The 12140-nt window shown below is 40.3% G+C and overlaps 1 protein-coding gene across 7 annotated transcripts; it reads right to left on the reverse strand.

Annotated features, from left to right (window-relative positions):
• Window positions 1-2632: 2632 nt before the first annotated feature.
• ewsr1b (EWS RNA-binding protein 1b) lies at window positions 2633-11082 on the reverse strand. Of its 7 annotated transcripts, none has more exons than XM_030416829.1 (15): window positions 10963-11082; window positions 10401-10440; window positions 10094-10145; window positions 9643-9781; window positions 9282-9477; window positions 8931-9187; window positions 8647-8806; window positions 5168-5202; window positions 4563-4592; window positions 4329-4444; window positions 4112-4241; window positions 3913-4023; window positions 3646-3772; window positions 3198-3554; window positions 2633-3007 (listed from the first exon to the last, which is right to left on the reverse strand). In XM_030416829.1, the coding sequence occupies exons 1-15, from the start codon at window positions 10976-10978 to the stop codon at window positions 2971-2973; spliced, it is 1803 nt and encodes a 600-aa protein (XP_030272689.1). In that variant the 5' UTR covers window positions 10979-11082; the 3' UTR covers window positions 2633-2970. The 7 variants fall into 7 exon arrangements, with proteins under 7 accessions (XP_030272689.1, XP_030272686.1, XP_030272688.1 ...); XM_030416826.1 differs by having other exon boundaries at window positions 5168-5205; XM_030416828.1 differs by having other exon boundaries at window positions 5168-5205; window positions 9282-9462; window positions 9643-9784.
• Between the last annotated feature and the right edge of the window lie 1058 nt (window positions 11083-12140).

A 12140-nucleotide genomic window follows, 5' to 3' on the forward strand; every position in this document is an offset into this window, starting at 1 on the left:
AGACGACTGTGGATTATAAAAAAGCAGATAGAGAGAGATATACAGCCGATAGTCAAGCCGGCTGTAAACAAAGGTCAAAGTAGGCAATTAGAGAGCACATGATCTACTGTGTGCGTGATAGGAAATGTGTAACTACACAAGATAACAGGGCTGCAGTCAGAGCAGAGCAGGGCGGAGGACTATTTTTTTGGGGGGGCACTTAGATAGTAAATGAATAAGACGTGTGTGTAAGGTTAACTCAGGAAAACTTGTTAAATTTCCCTTCACATCATCTTTAAAACATTCAAAGGCTCAAGAATCAAGACACAATGTTGTTGTTCCAGCTCAATGTGAGGTTTGAAACTCTGGGGGTCAAACGTTGGTGCAATAGACCCGATTTTCAGGTTTACATGGTATGTAAAAAAATTGAAAACAGGTCAAACTTGCCTCAGGCTTTAAAGACACCTTCTGTAAAAAAAACCCCCAAAAAAACAAAAGCCTCACCACCAAAACTTAAAGCACTCCGTTAGAAACTGAGACGTCTTACAGTACAAACTCAGCTGCAGTGTGAGTGGTTTGATGCTGAAGGGGCTCTTATTTTGAAAATAGTTGCATTAACCCTTATATTGTATCTATGGGTCAATACACAGGGAAACTTAACATTCAAAAACTTATATCCCATCATCTCATTTAGCAACTTTTTACAATTCCCGGGGCTCCCCTCTATCGGACGAGCTCATGTTCTCTCCCTGTGTGTGATTTTTTGAATTTGAAGCAAAGCCCGCTGCCGTGAAGGAGGGCTTGTTTTCATTTAAAAAAGAGGGACATGTCTGTTTAAGAAAGAGAGAGAGAGAGAGAAAGAAAGGAAGGGAGGGAGGGAGGGAGGGGGTGGAAGAGAGAGAGAGAGAGAGAAGAGAGAAGGTGGGGGTTGATGAGATCATTTTCTGGGTCTGGATGAATCAGCTTTTCGGTCGGTCAATAGGGGGAGAATTCAAAGTCTATTAATCCACTAGAACAACTGGCCACAGTGAACGAGAGGCACTTCAAGATGTCAGCTGTAACAGGGTCTCTCTGAGCGATAACTCTGAGGGCATTCAGTTTAGAAAACACAGATTTGAGCCTTGACTACTGTATCTACAACAGGAAAGAGATGGTGAGGTTAGACCGGTTGTGACATGCAAAGTTATCGAGTTTTTGAGTGAAGATGGAACGATCCTGCTCATTTATGATGAATATCAGTAAGTTTGGTGTCACAGAAAAAGCACAGCAGTCCTCGAGTCGGAACAACAACTGTGTGCTGCTCTGAATTACTTTCGGGTCTTAAACTTGCTGGCTCTGAAGGAGAAGCCAGCTGCTGTGTTCAGAAATGTTTTTTCAGACATGTTTAGTGACATACAGATGTGCTTTCAGCCTTTACTTTTCCCACGGCAAAGTGGAAGCTAAAGAGCTCGATCAAAGCAATTTGTAGACAAACTGCTAAATAGAAAATACTGTTTTATAATATCCTGTTAAACCAAATGATGATGACAGGATACTCCAGGCAGATTATGCAGTGGTAACCCAATAGGTGTATGAAAAGGAAACATCAAAGACACGCATGTCTGCCACATGCTGAAATAGAAAACGTGCCAAGCATTGACATCTGTGATTAATAACGGCACTTTATTCAGCTGGACCTGCCTGATCAAAGAAAACTGCTCAATGAAAGCACTAAAAATAGGAAAGTTTGAGGAGAAAAGTCTAAAACGGTTCAGGGTTTGTGATGTCTTAACTAAGGAGGTGTTTATCAGCGTTAAGATCAGCTATGTTGTGCATGTCGTCTGTGATTCTGGGTTACTAAAAAACAGTTTATGGCAACAATAAGTCACTTTGTTAGGCGGATAATAAGCTGCCGTCACATTTCCATGACTGTGATTAACAACGGTCAAACCAAATCACTCATAGGAGATTGCATGAAGCATTGTATCCTTGATCCGTGCAAACAAAGACACTGATAGTATCATTGATGCAAAGCACCAGAGAGCAGGCCCAGCAAGCGTCTGACTCAGGACTGCAGCAGCAGACCTGCGCCACCTATTGGTAAGAGATGTAACAGCTGTTCAGCCCTGCAGATGTGCTCCATCCACAGCCAAGAAGGAAACAGCAGAGACGTGGAAAGTTGTTGTACTCAAAAATATGACTAATCTGAAGTGTCCTTCACATGATAGGAATACATAAATGGGTCCATAGTTTTGTAAGTGACAAAACAAAGAATGCTTAGGCACTGTAATGTGATAGAGAGATGCTCTATACTTCTGAAAGTCATCACAGATCAGTGAGGAAGGAGTTCAGCAGGGCTCAGTCATTATCTTGTGGGCGAACAACGATCCATTTAACCAGGGAAGGAACTGCTTCCATCATGTCATTACAGCTTTGGACTTCATTAAAATTGCATTGTTTAAACATCTGTTTCACTTGGTTATTAATTGCAGCTGTAATGACATTTCATTTCAGAACATAGCAAAGATTCCTTCATCACTAACATGAATAAACCGTCATGTCACATTTTTTGGACCATCAACTCTCAGAAGTGACTGCATTGATATCGTTGTTAAAACTAATCCTCCATGGCTTCTTGTTGTAAAGTTGAGTAAAGAGCACGACAGAAAACACATCAAATCATTAAAATTTTATTTCCCAAATTCGTCACTATACAATTGCCAGTTATGGGAAAGGGGAAGCAATTATGTTAACGAATGAACAATGGTGTACAATACAATGTCAAAACTAATCTGCATATTTAAAAAAAGCAACAAAAATAAACGTGCACAGTACAAGACGTAGCATAAACATGGGTAAACTAAAAAAAAAAAAAGAAAGTGGAAACATGAGTTTGATGAAACTGCACAAGATGTTTGACAGCAGTTCTATGACCATCAAAATATGGAATCATAAATTAAAAATCCTCGTCTTAAAAATGATATTCCACAAGAGGAACTGTCAAGAAATTCTTCAGTAGGGTCGGTCTCTGCGCTCCTGGCGATGGTCCCTAAAATAAAAAAAAAATAAAAAACAGTAAAGGTGCAGAAAAGTAGTGGGTGAAAGAACTCCCTTCAGTGTCTGGTCTTTACACCAATATGTAGAGCAACTGTTCTGGTCAGGTTTGCATTAATTTGCTAAATACTGTCAATCCTGGAGCTAGTCGATGGCAAGAGCAAGAAAAAACTTCTTACTGTTACCTCATATCCATCTTGCCTCCAGGTGGGCCCATTCCTCTTCCACCTCTGCCACCCATACGGTCCATGGGTGGTCCTCCACGCCCGGCCCCACGGAAACCTCCCCTATCCATTCCACCACGTCCTCTGAATCCACCGCGGTCGCCTCCCCAGCCTCCACGGAAACCTCCGGGGCCACCTGGGCCTCCGGCTCCAGCTGGCCCCCCGCGGTCCATGCCTCTGCCTCCACGCATTCCCATCCCACCTCTGCCGCGGTCACCACCAGGGGGAAATGGAGGGCCACCACCTAACCCTTCTGGTTTGGGGGCTTTGCATTGGTTGCACTCCATCCTCCAGGCAAAGTTCTGGTTACCACAACCCCTGAGACCACAGACAGTAAAATACATTAAAATCTGAACTGTCATGCAAAAGAGGCATCAAAGACGACACTGCAATATGAAGCATTACGTACGGGTTAGGACACTCCCAGTCCCCAGCTCTCTGCTGCATGTTGCCTCCTGTGGGTCCACCTCGGCCCATTCCACGTGGACCACCTCGTGGGCCAAAACCACCACGGTCTCCTCCACGGCCCATCATACCTGATAAGACATGGACATTATAACATGGTTACTGCATGTGAAGCAAGAAACTGAGCTGCATCTATGCAGCCTTTTTTGTTGGATTAATAGAGCGAACATGCCCCCAAAATAGTCCAACACTAACAAACATGGACATTTACCTCCTCGACCCATCATGCCATCTCGCATGGGCATGCCGCCCCTCATTCCACCCATCATCGGCTTACGGCGTGCCATGGATACCTTCAGCCTTCGGCCTTGGAACTCCTTCCCTAGAATTAAAAATGTCAAAAAAATCAAATCACACTCAAGTTTTTAATTCATCAGCCATCATCTGATGTGCCTTCAATAAAAACGTACCATCAAAATGCTCCACGGCTGTTTTGGCACAGACTGGCTCCTCATAGGACAGTGTGGCATCTCCTTTGGGCTTTCCTGTGTCCTTGTCTGTGTAGATGTTGATGGCAGGCTGTCCAAGTCTGCGGTTAATCTAGACGCATGAAAAGAGTTGATTTGAGTTTGGTTTCCATATTAGTTTAGCTTTACTTTTCCATCAAGAGTGAAGATCTCTTCTTACCCTGATTGGGCCAACATGTTTAAAGAATTCAGCCATCTCCTCCAGGTTGGCCTTCTCAGTCAGCCCTGTGATGTAGATGGTGCTGTTCTCAGAGTCATCCTGCTCCTCAGGGCGTCCTTTGAAAAAATAACAGAAAATATCCAGTAAAAATACAATTTTTCAGAACACCAAGCATCCACTGTATGAACCACAGATGTCAAGGAGTTACAAGGCATCTAGCGAGACTCTACTCACCCATTTCACGCTCGTCACCGCCCATTGGTCCTGTAGTCCATCAGTCGAGGGGAAGAGACACAGATTGAGACAAGTCAGTGCATGGAACTAACGTTCAGTGTACAACACCTGAGGAGTACTACAAAGACAATCCAGACACTCAATTAAAAACCACTGTCAGTCATATAGGGAAGTTGAAAATGGCACCTTATGGTACACCACAACTCACACGAGAGATATTGAATTGAAAATTGAACACCTCAGACCCTTTGGTAAGTAATTGTGTAAAAGCCTCTAAGACCAGTTAGAAACCCTCAAAAATACCCAGGAATTCAGCTCATGAGATTTTTTTAAAGCAGTAACAGACACAGTTGTGTGGAAATTTGTCATTAACCTGTCAAAAACTCAGTCGAACCGTAAGCAGAAACTGAATTTGTACCAAGTATCCCAGGGAAAAATGGTCTCAGGCATTGAAAGAAATTCCCCAATATTTTCAGATGTGTTCATGTAAATCAATTTTGTTTTTTCATACCACAAAGTAAGCCACATAAATAGTTGAAACATATCTGCTCAAAAAGTTTAAGGCTTTCAAAAAGGACTAACCAGTGTAATACTCGTTAACTTACCACCAGGCTTATTGAAGCCACCTCTGTCTCCAGCGCTGCTATGGGGGAATAAATGGAGATATGAAGGCGATTTCCCTTTTACAGCCACTTCCATGGCTCGACCAAAGTGGCTTGATTGAGGGAGTAATCAAAACATTCCAACTAGCCAAACAGCAACTTAAAAACTCCCCAAAATTACGAGAAAAAAATAAAACACAATCTAATCCAGGGGATGAGTGTATTAGCTACTTGCCATTTCTTAGCTAGCTGGGTACAACTTTAGTGACAGTTTTCAGTAGCGGATACATTTGTGTAAAAATAGGAAATGACTAATATACAGTATTTTCACGGCCTTTTAAAATGTGACAAAACCCAAACATTTGTACACAGGTAGGAGGATTTCAGATGCATTGAAGTCAGAGTTTTAACCAGAAAACGAGCCGACACCCCCAATAAAAAGTAGCTCCAACATCAGATACGGCTGAATCAGATGTGCGCAAGTGTAAAAAAAAAATAGACACAATGCATCTGAAATTTCACAAGAGGATACGGTGATCACATTCACCACCAAAAACAAAAGAAAAAAAACAATTATACATTGTTTACTTCAAAATACCAAAAACAAATGTTTACATTGTTTACCAGGGTTACTTTAACTTTAAAACAAAGACTTGGTAAATGTGTTAACCCATCATGCTTAACAAAAAAACACCATCCTCAGTTCTTGGAAAAAAAGGCAGACCCCGAATCTTTGTTTTAGCTCCCCTCCTGCTGCTTAAAGTTGGCGCCTCTGTACTGAGTACAGATACTTTTTAGAGAAAAGATGGTTTTAAATGGCTCTCACTGTTACCTGTACGGTATAAATGTGACAAAGCATGTTAAAAAGTGGTCAAAAGAATGTGATCAAACATTTGTAATCCAAACCACAAAACAATTTTATACATTTCAAAAATGACAGTGTGCAACCCCTCCCCCCCACAACAGACAAACATACCTGTGCAAAGCTAATATTGACCCTAAAATGAAGTCTTAACTATAAAACACATCTCTGCTACATCCAAGTTTAAAACTTATCTAAAGTTGTTTTTCCTATTTATGTCATTTGCTTATGTGCATTATTTTTTTTACCACTATGTTTAAATTATGTTGTGTAAATTATTGTTTTACTATGTTGATAAGACTGCAGAGTTGCTAAATTAGATTCCTATGTTGAATTAAACTGCATTTTTGTGTACTTACTGCACCAAAAACCACCCAAAAGAGAACTCTGATTTATGAAAGGTTTAAACGTGTGACTCAGAAAATGCAACCATCTAAGAACTTTAAAAAAACAAAAGAGCACCTGAAATGACAGTGGATGACTCTCATGCTTGACCCAAAAAGTGATCTTGTTTTAAAAAAGAAAAGAAAAAAAAAAGCTCTTGCCCAAAACAGTTCCTGACATGGAAATGTGTTAAGCAGGTACCAAATGGTTTGTGAATATTCAAATTTTACCAGCCACTCACTAGGTTACCATTGTTTTTCTTGGGCAGTGAGTAAAGAAAATCTACCAGCCACTCTTGCACATTTTTCCGGCATTCAGCTTGTGCCAATTTTGTGCACTAGTGTCATGACACCAAGATTTATACTGTGAAGTGCCTGAAGTATTGAAGAAAACCAATCGTGCCTAGTCAAAAATCTGATTTTTTCATATGTATTTAAGTTCTAAAGCAGCAACAACCAACCTGAACCAAAACAAATGTAAAGTGCAACCTCCGTTCAGTTTTATGTCCCTGGCCCCTCTCTTGGTAAACTTTTCAAATCCTTTTCAGAGGACCTGATGTCAACTTATCTGTTTCAGGGTTTGGCAAAACCACTTCTGGCTACAGAATAGTAGAAAATGTGCATTTCCAGGGAGCAAACTGTCCAAATACCCAAAAGCTACATCAAGAGCAAATTTGACTGCATTTCAATGAGCGTACCAGAGTAAATGCGTCATTGACCAGCTTGATGAAACCTTTACTATCATGAGTGATACACATCTACATACAAAATGTAGAAGATAACCATTTTTGTAGCCAAGCCAAAACCATATCACCCAACACCAAAGTCCATGGACTGCATCTTCTGCGTTGTATAATTGTATCTGCACTAAGACAATCCCTAAAGCCTTAAGTATTGTATTGAAACAAACAGTGTGTCCGTTTACACAGTCTTAATGTTTTCCCATGTCTTGTTACGTAACTGGACACCTATTTTCATCTAACTCGAGGACACGTGACACCAGAAAACTCAAATCAAAACAGTGGTTATTTATAGTTATTTTCAAATGAAACACTGGCTTATATCAAATTTGCTCTCAATGTTTTTTTTTACCTTAGTTTCACTGATTAATTTTGCTTGGCTGGATATGAAAACACTGACCACAAAAACCCTTTCAACAGACTGTCTCTCTCAAGTGATCCATGTTGATCCTCTTTTGGAATCGGTGTTGAAACATGAGGGAAAAAAAAAAGTTCTTTATCTCTATAGATGCAATTTCTTACTTAGATAATCCATTACCATTATTGACGCTACATCTATAGTGACATTTCTCTTTTTGGTATTGCTTCTTCAGGCCAATGAAATGAAGACAAATGTATTAAACCACCTACAAAGTGAAAAAGAAAAAAAAAACTGACTGTATTCAAAAAAGGGAAAAAAACCTTATCAGAGGAACTGACCCAAATATTGGACTAGATAAATGAAAATGTGCATTTGAAATGCAACTGAATGTACTGAGGCCGCTGTTTGTTTATAAATCCTTTGAGTTCTTGTAGGACACACTAGATTTTACTTAAGGACTACAGCATGACATTATTGAAAACCATAATATCTGCTTGATTTAACTTTAACTTGCATTCTTCTTTCAGCAATTGTACCCGTGTCACCCTACAGGGATTGATGCATCGTAGTGAAAAGGTTATTTTAAAAAGGCGCCCGCTGAGATAGTGAGTGTTTGAACCTTCCTCAAAAAGATGCCCATTATAGTTTTGATATGTAAATAAGAGGTTCTCTCAATATGTTTCTATCACATTCCCTGACCAATCCTGAAATACACAACCTCTCTGTTTAACTTATTCATATTAGATCATAATCAAATGATGTTCTAGGATATATGCTGTTCAACCTAAATGTTTATGCACAGGTCTTTGACCAAAATCAACTTTGTTTTAAAAATAAAAAAATGGACAGACCATTTCTTACCTTTGGCCAAATGAGAGGCAGGACTGAGAGAAACAATGAGAATAGCTACAACTGCTGCCAGTGTTGGCATTATCGACGTCCATTATTTACTAGCATCAACTGCTGATAGCTAGACGTTCCCATAGCAATTAATTTTCTAATTAAATTTAATAAATTGTTGGTATATTACTTTGATAACATTTCTGATGGTAAATCATCTCAGCCCTGCCCAAAGTGGCCACAGCACCTGTAGAGTCAAAAACAAGTGAGGTTAAGCACTAAGGAAGGACACTTACCCCATGCCACGGCCCATGCCTCCACGTCCACGGTGCATCATTCCCCCTCGATCAAAGCCATCCCTACCAGGGCCCCTGCTCTCCGCTCCACCTGGGTACCTTGAGGATTCAGAGCCAGAGTAACCAGAACCTCCACTCTGGCCATCCTGCCTGTAATTACCTAAACAGAAGAAGCACAAATGCATCAGAAACATACAGAGATGGCATATGCCGACAGTGATACTGAACTATATTCACGAAGATGATAAAACAGCAATCAGGTGTGGGTGAAAAGCAAATCTTACTGTAATGGTTGGACTGATTGTAACTGGGTGGTCCACCTTGCTGGTTGTACTGGTTGGCTGGAGGCTGTCCATAGGAACTAGCAGCCTGAGGAGGGTAAGCAGGAGGAGCCTGTTGCTGCTGGCCTTGCTGCTGGTATCCCTGCTGCTGGCCGTAGCTTGCCTGCTGGGCCTGGTAGCCAGGCTGTTGCTGGCCATATGCCGCCGGCTGGGAGTAGCTACTTTGGCTGTAACTAGCTGGCTGGCTGTTGGCATTGTAACTGAGAGACAAAGCAGGACAAACGCAGTCAGTAAAGAGAGACGTGTTGTTGTCAAATTCACTTTTCATTTGGTTCATGACCAGTGGGTACTTACCTCTGTGGTGCAGTTGGAGCAGCCTGCTGGCCATATCCAGGGTAGGCAGACTGGGCAGTATACCCTGGCTGAGAGCCATAAGACTGGGAGGCAGCTGGAGCAGCAGCGGCTGGAGTGCTCTCATAACCACTGGCTCCATAACCCTGGGCTGACTGGGAGTAGCTGTGGGTCGTAGACTGGGCTGCAGGATAGCCAGCTGTTATAAAACATGACAATATCACTCGATAGATACAATCGGCATGTTTAAGTACACAACGGTTGGAAATCTTATCTTAGCAGCCATTTTTTTAAAGATTTAAAACATTTATGAATATGATGTTGCCAGTGAAATGTGCCAAATGCTCCTTTCATAATAACCGACCTGATGCTTGTTGGCCATATGAGGAACCATACTGCTGCTGTGACTGTGGATAGGTCCCTGAAGCAGGGGTTGTCTGGGAGTAGCTGCCGTCAGCAGCAGCAGGCTGGGCGTAGGATCCATAATTCTGTTGCCCATAGCTCTGCTGAAAGAAATGTACAAAAGTACAACATTAACAGACTAATCAAAAGACAACATTTTGATTAAATTATTTATTTCATGCCTTTTAAAGACATGTTAACATAATTACTGATCATTTCTCCTCTACTAATGCACCTTCTTAATAAACCCACTGTAGGAAAGTCCAGTTAACCCTCATTTATTGCATGCACAATTTACATTTATATATTCAGATAAACAAATCAAGTCTTTAAAATGATCTGGGAAATTAAAACTACTATTACAATCTTGATCAACCATCACAGTCAGACAACACAGATATGTTGAATCTCACCTGTGCTGACTGTCCATAGGTTTGGGAGGGCTGGGCAGCATAAGAGGCATACCTGTTCAAAACAAATACAAGTTTTTGAGTCGAGCTATATGGTCCCTCATACGAGGATATGCTTAAATAATGGAATGTATCTGGATTGTTTTTATGGATCAATATTTCCATATAATGAACAATTAAGAGTAAAGCATTTCCCAACCCATTACCAAGTGAACACTTTAAGTACCATTGAATACAATTCACCAAACGCTAATAAATGCATACACTTTTTTTAATGATCCCTTTTGCAAATATACATGAAGACTCTTACCCTTGTTGAGTGCTGGTCTGACTGTAGGAGCTGTAATCTGCTAAAGAAGAGTTACAGGTTTGTTAGCCGACGGTGGCGCATTCAAACAAAACAGTCTTTAGGCGCGAGCGGCGATGCTAATGCTAGTAGCACGTTGCACAGACCGGTATTTAGGTCGCCATTCAACTACACCCAGACAATTACCAGGCATTCATATAGAAGAAGACGGTGCGGAATTAACCAAAGCGTACAGAGATCAAGGGTACATGCATTTAAAGAATAAATAAATAAAAAATTGCAAACGGTTTAAACTAGCGTATATAATTAACTTCGGTACGCTGAAATGAACAAAAATCATCTAGAGGAGAAAAAGACACAACGACTGGATGAGCTAACTAGCTACCATGACTAGGCCTTGCGCCTAGCGCAAGCTAAGCCTGGACGATATTCGACACGATATAACCCAAAATGACGGATTTTACAGACAAAGCCTCTTTAAAATCACGTCCCTGTAATAGTTGTTTCCAGTAAATAACACAATTTCGTCCTAATTCCTGCAAAAATGTTTAAATTTTCCACTCACCCGGAGCCGACGCCATTTTAGTATGTCTATGTGCAAGACGACTGAACAGAGCTCGTTGCTGGAGAAACGTACTTCACTTCGCAGGAGCCACGAACTCTCGCGAGACATAAGTACCCTGGCTTTTTGCCACGCCCACTTCCGATACTACTGCAGATGCTTGCCAAGTTTCTCCAGTTAATCTACTCTATCACTCTGATCCACGCCTGCAAAATGAAGGATTTCGTTCTGGGATGCATTTTTGATTTCTAGATTATCGTTATTAAAAATGAATACGCAGTCAATAAGGTAAAGTGAAATATATTCAGCATTTTAAAATCAAGCTTGCTCTATATTATTGTTTTGTTTTTTAACAAAATGGTCTTTTATAAAAAGTAAATGGCAAATTTAGAAATATATGAGACAAACCTGAATCAGTAAGATTTCTTGTCAATAATCTGGTGTTTGAAGAGCATTTAAAGAGAATGTAAAGTGAGCATTTCCAACTAGTATAAGCTGTAAAAACATGTAGGTTTGGTAGGCCTACTAATGAGTCTGAGACATGGGCCAAAAGAAGACCATCATAATCTATGCTCACCTGAGGAATGAAATGCGACTTAAAACTCAGCTGTTCAAACTATACAACGACCCCAAAAAACCTCTTAATTTCTTATTTATTTTAATTTGAAAAAGCTGATGCACTTCCATGATTTTTGCAATTTCAGGTGGCATCCATAAGGGCCAATGCACTTATTGCAAGTTGCTAAAGATACAACTGTCAGCCAGAAAAGTGTAAAGTAGTCATGAAATAAACTGAATAGATGAAGGTCAAGAAATAATTTTCAGATTTGGATTTTGCTGGATTTTGCTAACAAAAACATTCAATAAGCATATATTGATTCATTGTTAAAGATTCAACCAGGGTTTCCCAACATGTTTGTCTTACAAAAGAGCAGTGTCTATGGTTGGGGCCCATAGTCATGTTTCAGATGCTTATGAGTTAATAGCAGTTGCATTAGAGAGTGATTTCCCCCAAAAAACTTTACTGGCTTAATTTGAAAAGGTGAAACATTTGACACAAAAAGCAACATTTGAAAAATTTCATATAAAGAAAACGATATTTATGCGGCAGAATTATGGTTGTATGTTGTATAAAATAACTAAAATTTACATATATATACAAAACTATATATTCACTGAAA

This window comes from Sparus aurata, chromosome 5 (genome assembly GCF_900880675.1).
Source record: "Sparus aurata chromosome 5, fSpaAur1.1, whole genome shotgun sequence".
Taxonomy (NCBI): Eukaryota; Metazoa; Chordata; class Actinopteri; order Spariformes; family Sparidae; genus Sparus; species Sparus aurata.